At 37.2% G+C, this 14,664-nt stretch overlaps 2 protein-coding genes across 2 annotated transcripts; one reads left to right on the top strand and one right to left on the bottom strand.

Annotated features, from left to right (window-relative positions):
* Window positions 1-307: 307 nt before the first annotated feature.
* On the bottom strand, window positions 308-8,677 carry LOC132119301 (serine/threonine-protein kinase NIM1-like). Its single transcript, XM_059529142.1, has 5 exons — window positions 8,049-8,677; window positions 6,334-6,624; window positions 3,889-4,157; window positions 1,650-2,819; window positions 308-1,600 (listed from the first exon to the last, which is right to left on the bottom strand). The coding sequence occupies exons 1-4, from the start codon at window positions 8,068-8,070 to the stop codon at window positions 2,067-2,069; spliced, it is 1,335 nt and encodes a 444-aa protein (XP_059385125.1). The 5' UTR covers window positions 8,071-8,677; the 3' UTR covers window positions 308-1,600; window positions 1,650-2,066.
* A 3,597-nt stretch (window positions 8,678-12,274) lies between these two features.
* LOC132119300 (DNA polymerase epsilon subunit 4-like) lies at window positions 12,275-14,664 on the top strand. The gene is made up of 4 exons (XM_059529141.1): window positions 12,275-12,635; window positions 13,572-13,656; window positions 13,757-13,798; window positions 14,400-14,664. Exons 1-4 carry the CDS (start codon window positions 12,390-12,392, stop codon window positions 14,411-14,413), a joined length of 387 nt encoding a protein of 128 aa, XP_059385124.1. The 5' UTR covers window positions 12,275-12,389; the 3' UTR covers window positions 14,414-14,664.

Raw genomic sequence — 14,664 nt, 5'->3', positions numbered from 1 at the left:
GGAGAGTCTTTTGTGTAATTCATCACTATTCATTTTGTTTGCTTTCACAGTTTTCCAGAACATGATGCATTGAATTACTTAAGAAAATAAATGTCTTTGTCTCTTTGATCAGATGTTGCTTAACGAGCGGGTCTTTTTTTTTCTTCTTTTGACTGATTCTAAGGCACACACTGATTTACTTCACACTTTCATACATTATAGAAGTGTACACAGGCAATGTATATTCTTTTATTAAAACTTGGTAATTAAAAAAATCCATGTCACATTTCACACCAAAATAAAATGAAAAAATAAATGTATTGCATAATTATTATTATGTTGTACTATTTTTAATTTTAATTCCTATATTGGTACACTGATGCATAAACACTTCCTTATATATCATTTTCAAACAGTATTTATATTTTTATTATTACATCACAGTAATGAGAATTTGAGAGGAAAGTGTACTTACGGTCATGAAAATATTATACAAAAATATAATACAATGTGTTTTTCAAGTAGCGTCTGTAATTCGTGTGACAACGTTATTTGAAATGTTATGTACCATATTAGCAAAGTACAATATATTTGTCATGTATATGCGCTCAAACAAAAAGATGATATTAACATGCAATGCTTGACTGTAAATTGATAATCAAACATCATGCTGCAAATGATTGCAGTGGAGTACAGTAACAATTTCAGATCTATTTGTCATGTTATTGAGTAATATAAGGTTTAGTAACATCATATGTTATATATTACATATATCTAAACATGATTTAGAAGGTCAAAGGCATGTGTGTGTAACTACAAAACACTATAATGCCTGTAAAAACAGCATCTTGGCAGATCTCCTCCATTCCTGGTATGAATGTGCCATGACTTGAAAATAAAGATGATTAATTCTATAGAATGGAATAATCGCTGATACCACAAGCTTTTTATAAAGCACCACACTAATTAGGATTAACCGCTGATTAGCGTTTAATGCTTTGCGTCATACGTTCAATGTAAACCCTGACTGAGATCAGCAAATGATTGCAAAGTTATTCCGCTATTTAAATAGAAACAAATGGCTGTCGAATCTGTCAAATTAAACATCAAATCTGTCAGGCTTTTATAAATGCATGTGCACTTTGTTACATAAGGCCAGAACAGCCAGTAACCAGCGTATTGCAAATATTTACTACATATGACATTCAATCCAAAGCTGTGGCTCAGACAATATCAAACAAACAATATTCTCAAACTATTCAGTGATACAAAAATGTATCAAATGTTTTCCTAACCATTAAGTATTGGCCACATCTCTCCGTATTCAACTTGGCAACAGTAAATGACCACTGATGGACTGACTGCAAAAATAGAATCATTAGAAGTTTTACAAATGTAAGCATTTGCACAAGTGGTCTCAGGCCTTGGATCCCATTGGACCCTGGAGATTTTGTAAAACAGAACACAAAAACTATCCAGTACAACTGATTCGTTCTGATTTATAGGAGTATATTTCCGTTATAATGAGCTATTCATTAAAAGAACGGGCTCATAAGAGCCACTCATTTCGGGAATCATGCTTCACTTGTTGCGCTGTATGTTTTTGATTCGTTAAAATCAACTGACTCATAAGAACCGGCTCATAATTTGTTTCAGGAACTGGGCTGCACTTGTTGCATTGCATGTTCAGGATTCACTAAAAAGAACCTGTTCGTTCATTTTGGGAATCAGGTTGCACTTGTTGTGTTATATGCTTTTGATTCACTAAAAAGAACCAGCTCGAAAGAGTCATTAGTTCCAGCTACACGTGTTGCTCTGTACATTTTTGATTCATTAAAAATAACTGGCGAGTGATTTCGTTTCAGAAATTGGGCTATCCTTTTTTTTAACGACAGATTCAGCAGCAGGTAAGCACCAAAAAACTTCTAAACTAATATATTACCAAAATGTTATAGAAAGTAAAATACTCATCTTGGGATTCATTCTGGGATGCTAGGTTTCGCACAAAAAAACAGCACAACTTCATGCATGTAAATCGATTACATCCTGAAACATGGCTTTATACACGTATCATCCAACACATGTTTTCATAGGATGTTACACACTGCCGAAGGATTGTGCTTAGCCATTACGTTGCTGGTCCAGTATTTCTTGGTACCAAAATCCTCGGGGTACAGAGCGGAATATCCTACCGCTTCCACGGATCTCCTCTTCTGGATGCGGTGCAGCAGGATACGATAAGTCCCTGTTATTGGGCAGCGGCAGTCAGTGCAGGATTTATTCTGCAGATGTGTGCCACTGATGCCCAGCTCACTCAGGGCTGACTTCACTTCCTGTTCTTCCACGCACAGGCTCTTCACAGGGTCAGCTAGGTAATTGGGCGTTGCATTGAAAGCAGGATAGGGTTTGGGGTATTCGATGCCCTTCAGCCAGGAGCATAGCATCAGCTGAGACACCGTGGTCCGGTCCACAGGTACGGGTCTCAGCATGCCCTTGATGGCCAGCTGACAGGACTCAGGGACATAGGGCGGGATGCTGTACGCCCCCTGCAGGATGGAGCGCTTCAGTCGCCCTAAGTTATTGCCGTAGAAAGGCATGGTGGCAGTCACCATAAAGTAGAGGAGGACACCCAGCGCCCAGATGTCCACATAATGGCCCAAATAGCTTTTGTCTCTGAACAGCTCTGGGGCCGCATACGGCGGGGAGCCGCAAAACGTGTTCAGGGTCGCGGTCGGCTCACTGACAACACTGAAACCGAAGTCACCCACTTTGATGCAGTAGCAAGTGGTGTAAAAAATATTTTCTGCTTTCAGGTCACGATGGATGATGTTGTTTTCATGCTGAAAAATAAACAGTGAAATAGATAGAACTGTTAGACAAGAAAAAAAAAGTTAGAAAGTTTTCCACTTTAAACTGACCATTGACAAAAATCTTAATGTAATTCACAGAATTTTGGTGATCCATCTTAATTAATAACAATAATTATCATAGAGGGTTTGATCAATTAGTAATAATTTTGTCGATCAATTACAGAACTTAATTGATTATTATTATTAAATGATTTTTTAATAAATATTCTTAACTGAAATATAATTCTTGACCTACACTGCCTTTTAGAGGTTTGAGGTCTGTGATATCTTTTTAATGTTTTAGAAAAGAAGTGTCTCCTGCTCACCAAGGCTACATTTATTTGATGCAGTAAAAACAGTAATATTCTGAAATATTATTACAAGTTAGAATAACTTCTATGTAAATACATTTTGAAATATTTGAAATTTATTTCTGTCATCAAAGATAAATTTTTATCATAACTGCAGTCTTCAGTGTCACATGATCCTTCAGAAATCATTCTAATTTACTGATTTGCTTTTCAAGAAACATTTCTGATTATTATCAGTGTTGAAAACAGTATTTTTGTAAAAGCTATGCTGTAGAAACATTTTATTCACGATTCTTTGATGAATAGAAATCTTTTGTAACATTATAGATGTCTTTACATTAGATATTAGATGTCATTTTAAAAAAAATCTCTATCAACATAAAGTCTAAACCCTAAATGGTTGAACAGTATTGAAATTTCAGTTAAAGAAAAGTAAAACAAAAAATTCAGTAAAAAAAACTACATATCCAGTCTACCTCTGACCAGTAATATTGAAAAACATAACTACAAATTTCATCAAAATAGTCTAATTGAATTGAACAACTGGCCAAAATTCAAATCTCATAATCTATGTTTATAGGATTTTCAACCCATTAAAACTCACTAGTCTAATTGCTTACACCTCTTCTCAATAAATCACAAAGTTTGAGATAGTTAGCTGAATACTTCTTAGCGCTTGTCTTCACAAGCAGCATTAATAAGAGGAGCTGTTGTCAGGTCATGCGAGGACAAGGCCTTGCTGCTCTCACCATGTATTTGATGGCTGAGATGATCTGGGCAAAGATGAGCCTGCTCTCCAGGTCTGACAGGCGGCCTCTGCTGGTGAGGCGAGAGAACAGGTCTCCTCCGCTGCCGTACTCCATAGCGAGGTACAGATGCTTACCGGTCTCGAGCACCTCATACAGACGCACAATGTTCGGATGGGACAGATTTTCCATACAGATGATCTCTGAGGCAAACAGATTCTGTGCCTTCTTGCCGAGACGTGCCTTCCTGAGAATCTTTACTGCAACACGTTCTGCGAGACAGAGAGACGAGTGTTAAATCACAGTGAACTGTATTCGGGAAAATCCATGTCATACAAACATAGCGGGGATGCTACTGAAACATTCAAGTGACCTTATTATCTTAATTAAGTTGTTTAAAAAAAAGTGTGGCAAAATGCGTTAGAGACGCCTCCCTGCTGTGTTGTTTTAAAGAGGCCTTTCAACCAACCCAGCAAAAATATTAGAGCGATTCCAGGGGGTGGATGGGGATTACATGAGAGGATCAAGCCATGGTTAGACCCTGTTCAACTGTGATTGACAGATCACATTATTGTGAAGTACATCCGAGTGTAATGGATGCTTTAAAAAAAGACTAAATGTACAGCAGGGACTGATCTATGCAATCGGCTGTTGGCTCAAGTTTGAGTTTTGGGTGTTACATTCAATCGAGGCAGATGAATGTGAGCTTAGAAGAGGTTTAAATCAATTGATTGATTGGAGAAGTCCTGCATACGTCTCCAGAGAAGAGGGACTGTCCAAACAGCTGTGATCCACACCACTCCAGTCAATCAATTAACATCTTGCGAAGTGAAAAGCTGCATATTAGTAAGAAACAAGTTCATCATTAAGATGCACTGGATTCACTGCAGAGAATCCATTGCTGAGCAAGTGATGAAATTATACATTTCTTTAAATCTGTTCTGATGAAGAAACAAGCTTGTCTGCACACACACACACACACACACATACATATATATATATATATATATATATATATATATATATATATATATATATATATATATATATATATAATTTTTTAAAGGAATGTAATGTAATCTCCCTCAGCTGTTGCAAAGACAAAATCGCCCACTTGTAACATAGTTAAATGTTCTCATTAAATTGGATTGGAATTTTCATTTCATTTCATCAAAAAATATCTAGTTTGGACTCAGGATATAGAAATATTATATGAAATAGATAAAAATCACAATTATATTAAATAAATATCTGAATTACACATGCAGTGGCCTCATAAAGTGTTTGGACATTTTAAATGTCCTCAAAATTATTTCACAGTATAGATATTATATAATTTATTGGCCTTTTTTACAACTTTTTAAATTAAGACACCATTTAGATATCATCTAGTGAAAATGTAAAAAATAAGTTGCTTTTTAATCATTTAGCAGACGCTTTTATCCAAAGCGATTTACAATTTTAAAGATTTTTTGATCTTTTAAAAAAAACACTAATAATTTAAAAAACTAGCAAATCTCAAAATGTATATCTATTTTTTTTGTACATTAATACTGTTGTAATGCCTAAATGCACTTGTAGCATAGAAATTCGTCATTATTTATATATTTATTATTAATAAGATGTTCCATATATAGTACTTTATTGAATTATTCATTATTATTAATTATTGGGTAATTGGTATCAGACAGAATTTTAGGAAAGATAGTACTAGCACGTTCTCAAATTAAACATTTTGAAGACAAAACCTTTTGGACAATTTCTGTCAGTCAATATTAGAGGGATGTGTCCATAGTTCTCTTTGGGTGTCAACTTAAGAGAAACTAGCCTCATACATCCATTAAAAATGACAATTGTTGGGTAAATGTAATTGCAAAAGGCAGAAACTTAAAGGGTTGGTTCATCCAAGAATGAAAATTAAGCCATAAATTACTCTTCCTGAAGGTGCAACACTGACCTCTACATCATCAGCCCAGAACTGCTTTTGTTTTACAACAGTGAGCACAAACTAGATTAAAGTGATTATTACGTTTTGAATATGGATATTTTTCTCACAAAAACACATCGATTCACTACAGCAAGCCTTTGTTCACCCCTCAGAGTCATGTGAGACACTTTTTTTTAATAGATGCACTTTCTATTAAACTTCTCATGGATCACTGCAACACCCACTGAGTAGCATCAAACAGATTGAAAGATCAAAGACAATTTTTAAAATAACTCTGACTGGATTCGTATGAAAGGAGTCATATACACCTAGGATGACTTCAAGGTGAGTAATTTATGGGCTAATTCTAATTTTTGGGTGAACTAACCCTTTAAAGCTAGCCTGAGAACACGTATAACTTGTGTCACTTGGTTTTATTTGATTTACAGTATTTCAGATACTCCGTGCCACTTTATGTAGAGTCATCCAAAGCCTTCTTAAGTGACAACTGATGGTCTCACCTTTAGTCAAAGCGTGAACACCCAGTTTGACCTGAGAGAAATTTCCAGTCCCTATTTCTCCTCTGAGTTCATAGAAAGCAATCCTGCGGCCCAGCATCATTTCACTGATGACCTGCTCATTGTGGGACATGTCATAGAGGACCCTCTCGAAGGGCGTCTGCTTCGCTCGTTGTTCAGGAGTAAGCGCTGGAACCTTGCATGTTCTTGCTTCTATCTGGGCAGGTTGGGCCGCTGGTTCATCCTTTCCTTTTTTCCCATGTCGCTTCGCCCAGACATTTAGTGTTTTGATACCTTGGATGGGACAAATAAATAAATAAATAAGATTGAAAAGTCAAATTACTCAAAATGAATAGAAACTGTACATAAAAACCAATTTATGGATAAGAGTGATAAGAGTGGTGAAGTGTTTTAAGGCACATTTGAGATCATTTTTAACTTTTAACCTTTTGTACATCTCATAATAGTTGAACTATATTGAGTATATATTTATAAAGAATATACTACTGGAGCTAATAAGAGGTTTTGCATGATAATAAATTATACTTTTGCACTGGCCTCGATTCTCCAGACTATTAAAGGCATATTTCCTGCGACAGTGTCATGATCCCTGTTCACCCGGTCCTTGAAAGATGAAGCTCGTGTAAACTTTTCCTTCAGCATGGAAGCTCAATGAGAGGAAGTGTCCCAGTCTGTGAAGACTGACACGACCATTGCTTTTAGATTTATTGACATTTACCAAACAAAAGTCAGGACATAATTGAATTTTATTAGGATGGTATATTTACATTATATACAGTTTCAAGTTCAGTCCATAAAACCAAAATTTTATAAAACCAAAAAAGTAATAACAAGCACAGCTGACTTTTTTCTTTTTTTTATCATTAATTCCAATTTCAATTGTTTTACATTTTTTATTAAAGACCTAAACAATAATGTAAATCTTGCATAAACCAGCATATTGAAATAACACTATTTTGGAATATTGCATTGTTGCATCTACTGTATCTAGATGTTCTTGTGTAATCCTAATCCATGCCCGCATGTCCTTTCTATTTTAGTTCAAATGTCTAGTATGTCTGCACTGGAGGCAAGATCAGGCTTGTAAATCTGAATAGTAAAGTCTTTAAGAAGGGTGGATTAGGAGCCACATTAAGACAATGCATCACAGGTTGCAGACTCGACACACTTCTAAAAATATCAGGATATCCACTAAACTATTTTCAATATCAGTAACACCAATGCTGCAGGAAGAAAACAAATAGTTGGGAATAAAGCTTAATTTAATCACACTATTTTTCATTAATGACTTTTGCTGCCTTTAATTAAAAATAAATGTTCCTTATTTTCAACCAATATCTTTTGTACTGTGAAACTGTTCATCATCTTAAAAAACAACTGTGTTTAGGAGCAAACATTAACAAAATTCAAAATCAATGAAAAAATTATCTTATGCATATCCATTGTAATTAATATGCAGTTAATAGTGAATCACATTCATTTGTTTTGTAAGAAAATTATTGTTATCATCATCTATTCTCGGTTTATATATTTTTCATAATCTATGCAACCTGACACATAACCACTGCTCAAAAAACAGGTCTTAAAATGTATAGCCCTAAGAGATGATAAAAAAAAAACACAAACATTTAAAAATCCTTTTCTGCTTGATTACAAACTCTCCCTATACTCTATTCCATAAAAAAAATCTACTTTACCTGGTAGCTGTGGATCCTTCATGCTGGTGTCTGTCTGAATGAACGTAGAGTACAACACAACAACCTGTCGCTCTACAGTCTTCAATCCTCCAGCAATCACCAGCACTCAATCCAATTACATGGACGTAATAATAGATTAGATTAGATTGGATAAGATTCAGCTTTATTGTCATTGTGCAGTGTACAGGTCCAATGAAATGCAGTTAGCATCTAACCAGAAGTGCAAATAGCCAATGTATTTGAATAAGAGTAAATACGTACAGTGGGTAGAAAAGAATCACCCCGTTTAACATAATAATATTTTGTGTGAAGATGGAAACAGTTTTTGTTTTATAATGCTGTATTTACTCAGTGCAATTTATAACATCCAGTTGAAAGATATAAAGCCAAAATGTAAAAAAAAAACTGAATCACTGAGTTGGGAAAAGGATCACCTACTTGTGTCAGTATTTTGTTGAACCACCTTTTGCTTTAATTAAAGTCTTTAGTCTGTTAGGAAATGTCTCTGTCTCTACTAACTTTGCATATCTATACTTTGCAATTCATCTTTTACTCTTTCAACCAATCTGTGGTCAGTTTTGCTGTGTAGTTTTTGGTCATTGTCATGCTGGAAAGTAAACCTTTTTCCATTGACAACTAACTATCTGTCAGAGGGCAGCAGGTTTTCTTCAAGAATTTGACAATATTTTGCCCAATCCATTTTTCCTTCTATCTTGAAAGTGTTCCAGTCCCTTCCGCAGAGAAACACCCCCATAACAGGATATTACCACCTCCATGCTTTACTGTAGGAACACTGTTATTTGGATGGTGAGTTGTATTGGATTTCCACCAGACATAATGTTTGGTGTTGAAGCCAAATAATTCAGTTTTAGTATCATCTGTCTCCAAATCTTCAAGGTATGTTGTTGCAACGCTCAGTCATGACTGCATGTGGCCTTTCTTGAGGAATGGCCTTTTTCTTGCAAACCTCCAATAAAAGCAACAAACTTGATTATGGAGTTAGAGCCATGTACAGGTATGCAATCATGGCTGAAAAGGGAGAAAGAGAACTGGGCTCAGAACACAGCCCTGTAGTACGCCAGTGTTCAAGGTGACGATGGAGGAGTTGTAATTGTTAAGCTTTGTACAGTGATTCGGTGTTTCCATGATTTAAGCGAGCATGAAAGATGTTCAGTTCACCTGGGAGTGTGGCATTTTTGGTTGGGGGTGTCTATTTGATTGTTTGTAGTCTGTGAGGGCATGAATGCCTGTCCACATATGCAGAGGATCATTGTTGTTGAATTTATCCTCAATCCGCTGTTGTAATTAAGTTTAGCAGCTTTAATTCCCCTCTTCAGATTGGCCCTGGATAAACTGTAGGCTTCTTGGTTGCCAGGTTTAAAAGCTGTGTCACGTGCTTTAAGCAGGAGTCTGACTACCATGTTCATCCAAGGTTTCTGACTGGGTAATGTTTTAATTATTTTATGGGTGGATACTTTATCGACACACCTGTTAATGTGGTATAGAACGGTGCTGGTGTAGATACTAATATCTGTGTGTGAGACAAGTGTGGCCTGATAAACACATGGTGTAGTAAAGAGTCTGCTTTCTCTAGCCATACTTTTGCAGTCCTCACAGTGGGTTTCACACGTTTGATGATGGTTGTATATTTGGGGAGCAAAAACAGGGATAAGCGATCAAATTGTCCAATGTGGGGGAGAGGAGTTGCTTTGTATGCATCAGGGATGTTTGCATAAACATGATCAAGAGTGTTGTCTCCTCTTGTAGGACAAAACACACTTTGATGAAATTTGGGAATGGAATGTCCTAATTTAGCTAGTTTAGCATTAGCATCCGGGGTTACATAAACTGATCAGCAGGAACAGTGAGATTTAGTAATACTAGCATCAGTGCACCAGGCTCTGTTTACTGATGCAAATGCTCCCACCTTTGCTTTTCCCAGAGTCCACAGCTGTTCTATCAGCTCTGTAGATGTAGCGCGCTTCTAGCTCAATCACACTGTTTGGGACTGTGCTACTGAGACATATTTTTGTGAGGAATATAAAATGTTACACACCCTAATGGAGCTGTGAAAATGCCGCATGCAAAAAGCCGACTAGTGCAAAAAAAGACTAATACAAAGCTTACAACATGGCACTGATACAGGAAAGACCAGTTCATTCACACATGTAATGACTATTTTCAGTGATTTTAAACATCTAGTTATTAATTATACTAAAATTAAAATGTAACTTTTACAACTAGGCCTAATTTTTAAACTATATGATTAAACTGCGTTTTGAGGAAAAAATAACCTTCATAAAAATCAAATTGGGTCATGTATCATGCAGTCAAATGTGTGCTTAATGTTTGGCCAAAACAATGGGTTTACATTTCTGTAATTACCTTATTTATCTTTTTTAAATTTCATGAAATGATTTGAATGAATGAAGGATTTGTATAGCACTTCATTTTGTATAGCTGCACACCCAAAGCACTTTAAAATCATAGGAGGGGTCTAGTGGTAGCTTACCTCATTTACTTCAGAAAAGTATATTTTTTTTCCTGAGCAATAATGGTGGATACGTTTAACCCTTACGACCCCTAATCGTAATTGGAAGCTGTTAGCCCCGGCTGGCCTGTTTAGCCCTTGGGTGCGCAGTAAAATCAGGCAAATAATTTCTGACTGGCATAACTGACCGGCAGCCATATCACCCTGTCAACAAGCACCGTCCTTCAGATGAGAAGTTAAACCGAGGTCCTGACTCTCTGTGGTCAATAAAAATCCCAGGATGTCTTTCGAAAAGAGTAGAGGTGTGACCTCAGCATCCTGGCTAAATTCGCCCATTGGCCTCTGACCATCATGGCCTCCTAACAATCCCCATATCCGCTGATTGGCTTCATCACTCTGTCTCCTCTCCACCAGTAAGCTGGTGTGTGGTGGGCGTTCTGGCGCAATATGGCTGCCGTCGCATCATCCAGGTGGATGCTGCACACTGGTGGTGGATGAGGAGATACCCCCTGTCTATGTGAAGCGCTTTATTATTATTATTATAACTGAACAAACGTAAACTGGCCCCCTACAAGTCCGGATGGTCCTTGCTGAATAGCTATATTCATCAAAAGCCAATTATTCAAAGAATACTACTGTAGTCTTTAATTGTACCATGGTACTATATGATGGCAAAATAATGAAAATGAATTTTGAGGTATAATAAGGCATGACATAAAGTGGTTTTAGATGTAAAATAGGTGTTAAACATTATTCAGATTTACATCAATATTTACTTTGGTTCAGATCATAGACTGTAAAAAAAGATGGACGACTCGGCTTCGCTCTCTTCCATTGGTCAAAACTGAAGCCGCCAGTGTCCCGATATGGCGCTGACATCTTGGACTTGCGCCTGCGCAGATAGCGATCTAGGGACCAGTTCTGCGCAGTAGCTATGCGCAGTAGCAAGCAGGAAGTAAAGCCTTAAAGCCGCGAAATCAACGGCCCCGCCCCTGTGCCCCGCCCTCACTCTCCCTCGCAGAATGCACATACCGTAATCTGCACTGTTTTGGAAGTGGAGTCCTGCTCCTGTGAACTCTGTCTGCTCCGTTCCACTCCAATCTCATTAAAATAAGGTAAATACAATCTCCTCAGTCCTCCGAAGATCATGAAAAAAGCCTGTTGACGCTTCAGTGCCTCCTCCGGCTCAGAGAGCTGTCAATCACAGCTGTCAATCACGACGTCACACCACCGTTTTTAGAGCATTAAATAACTATCTAAAAAACTACTTATTTTAAAAACGAACACTTGAATTTACATTAGCGTGATACAAACTACAGTAAATGACAAAAACAGCTTCGGAAAAAAGATATTTGAAGGGTAATTTAATTGTTTAGTTGGTCTCGCGTCCCATTGAATAACATGGGGAGGCGGGGTTTATGACCTATACTAGGACCACTCACCAGGGGGCGATCGAGACGTTTTGGCTTCACTTTTCAGGGCTTGTGCGGCACGCTTGGTTCAGATAGTCCCTCAAATCAAATGTTTTTTTTTTGTTTTTTTTCATTGTGTTTAATCAGTATTCTGTTGTTATCAACAATCAGTTTCTCTGAATTGAGGAAACAACACGTAATCTGTGATCAATTAAAAATAATCCTTCCTGGAAGTGCGTTTAATTTTTAAATTGCGTTGTTTAATTGACTTTAACTGAACTATACTGAACAGAATGAGTTGACCCGCTAAAATGACGTGCGCTGTGACGTCTGTTCCGCCTTCCGCCTCGAGGTTGTGTTTACAGTCAGATTTGGCGGGAGAGGATTAGAAGATCCGCTTTCGGTTTAGATTACGTTCTGTAAGAGCCGCGTGCGTCAATGGCGGCGACAGCGCCTGCAGCTCCCGCGGAGTCGGAGTTGGACCGCAGCGGAGCTGAGGACGAGCCCCGAGGCACCGAGCCCGAGGAGGACGGGGGGAACGGGCAAGCTGGGCCCACTGCGGGCGCGCAGCAGCAGCACCGCCTCGCCAAGTTACCGCTGTCCCGCATCAAAGCTCTGATGAAAGCCGATCCGGACGTGAGTCTGGCCAGTCAAGAGTCCGTGTTCATCATAGCTAAAGCCACGGTGAGATACACACACATTCACGCGCTGGATTCATCCTCTTCCGTCACTTCCTCTGTCTCCCCGAGTTTAAGTTCTGCCTGCTCTTTATGTCAAATACCATTTTACTTCTGTTTATATCTCTCTGTCTAAGGCTCAATTTATTAGGATTTTATTTTCCTTGAGTTAATGTTCACTGGCCCCACCACAAACAAATGATCAATGTTTATTTTTAATGTATTTTTTAACATATATTTTCTATAATTAAAATTGGAATATCTTCATCTACAGTTTTGTTTTTATTTTTTCTGTTAACAGAATAATGTGATTGCTTTTTCTGAAATACAAAATTTTCAAAAACATTTTCTGTATAAAGACTTAGTAGGTTATTGGTTTGCCATTTTTGCAATTTCAATAAAACCATTTGTTTGCCAGCTAGATAACATGATCTTGATGACAAACCAATAGATTTTGCAACAACAGTATAGAATGGATCACAGAAAACCAAACTGTTATGTTTTCAAGGCATAAAAATAGATGTGCAAAATCAATAAATGTAAGATTTTTTTATCTCTCTCTCTCCTTTTGACTGTCAATTTTAGATAGGTCTATTCATGGTTTTGTTTGTCTGGTTGCATTTGCGGTTGTAAAATGTTTATAACAAATATCAGCAACTGATAACATGTCTGAGAGAGGAGGAGAGATGTATTAAAAACATTTAATACAAGTTTGTCTGGGTTTGTTGCATGCATGGATACAGCACTTGTCTGTCTGGATATTCTGAACCGCAGTTCAAACTAGGGTAGATCTGTTGATGTTATGTAAACCTTGATGGGGGCCATTGCTTGAATTCACAGGGCCAAGGACAAAAATGTATGGATGGCCCGTCCTTGACACTCGGGTGGGTAAAGACGGTTGTCTCAGTTTATAAAATGGTACTAATTATTTGTCTGCCTGCAGGAGCTTTTTGTTGAAATGATCGCCAAGGACGCTCTTGTTTATGCACAACAGGGAAAAAGAAAAACTCTGCAGCGCAAAGACTTGGGTAAGTTATAAGTTAAATTCTAAAATGGATTAAATATAGTTTTAACAAAAAACAAGTGGTATTGATGCTGTAATGATTGGTGCTTTTTCTCTTTTGGCAGACAATGCTATTGAAGCAATAGATGAATTTGCATTTTTGGAAGGTAAGGGAGTCGTAATTTAATTTTATTTCCTGCTGGCTATGGTCTAAAGGAGTGGGAAAGAGTTTTATGGATCATTTTGATTGCCTATATTTCTCTGTTCCCTTCAAACCTCATTTTCCAAGAATGGCAAACCTAAAACCAAACAATATTCTGCCATGGTAGCAGATTATGTGTGACCACGAAGACCTTTTGATTCTAGGAATTCAGAAACAGTTGGTAATAACATGGCTGTTTCAATAAAGATATTCTGATCTGTTGTCTAAAGTTTGGCTTGCTTGTTTTTTGTGAAAGTCCATCATTAACCTGATACAAGAATCGGCTTACAGAGTTGGTCTGAGTACAGTTGATGATTCACAGTATGGATGCAGTCGGTCTTAAATCGCTGAAAGATCTTGTCCTTAATTATTAGTTACAATGATAAAGAGTTGCAACAGTGTTACTTTGGCTGCTGATGCTAACTCACTACGGTTTAGACACAAAAGTTTGAGACATGCAAGCTATGAAGGGGAATTGAATCAAACTTTGGTGGAATGAAGCACATGTGTAAGCAAGTTCATGTCTTTAAATTCAACTATTTGCTTTCTGTATCACTCTTGTGTAGGTACCCTGGACTGACTGAAAAGCTGCATAATTATGAATATAAAGACTGTCAACAAGTTCTGAAGTTTGGATTCAGATTTGAGAAATCAAAAGAGAGGAGAAATCGCTGAGACATAATTTTTTCATTGTGATGTTGGTAATGTTTTAGCAGTTTGACAAAACTGTATGGTTGTCAAAGTTGTAAAGTGCAAATTATATTTTTCAGTATTCTAAGATTCTTATAACGATGTTTAGCGTTTAAATAAAGTGAAGCTCTTTTTCCTAAA

This window comes from Carassius carassius, chromosome 38 (assembly GCF_963082965.1).
Source record: "Carassius carassius chromosome 38, fCarCar2.1, whole genome shotgun sequence".
Classification (NCBI taxonomy): domain Eukaryota; kingdom Metazoa; phylum Chordata; class Actinopteri; order Cypriniformes; family Cyprinidae; genus Carassius; species Carassius carassius.
Note: the sequence above shows the minus strand (reverse complement) of the source record. Positions and strands in the feature narration are given on the sequence as shown.

Coding starts and splice junctions, on each gene's coding strand:
- LOC132119301 (XM_059529142.1), bottom strand. CDS start 8,070: ATGAAGGATCCACAGCTACCAG. Junction 6,625..8,048: donor GAAGGATCCACAGCTACCAG/GTAAAGTAGATT, acceptor GTCCCATCCAAG/GTATCAAAACACTAAATGTC. Junction 4,158..6,333: donor TGTTCACGCTTTGACTAAAG/GTGAGACCATCA, acceptor TCTGTCTCGCAG/AACGTGTTGCAGTAAAGATT.
- LOC132119300 (XM_059529141.1), top strand. CDS start 12,390: ATGGCGGCGACAGCGCCTGCAGCTCCCGCGGAGTCGGAGTTGGACCGC. Junction 12,636..13,571: donor TCATCATAGCTAAAGCCACG/GTGAGATACACA, acceptor GTCTGCCTGCAG/GAGCTTTTTGTTGAAATGAT. Junction 13,657..13,756: donor TCTGCAGCGCAAAGACTTGG/GTAAGTTATAAG, acceptor CTCTTTTGGCAG/ACAATGCTATTGAAGCAATA.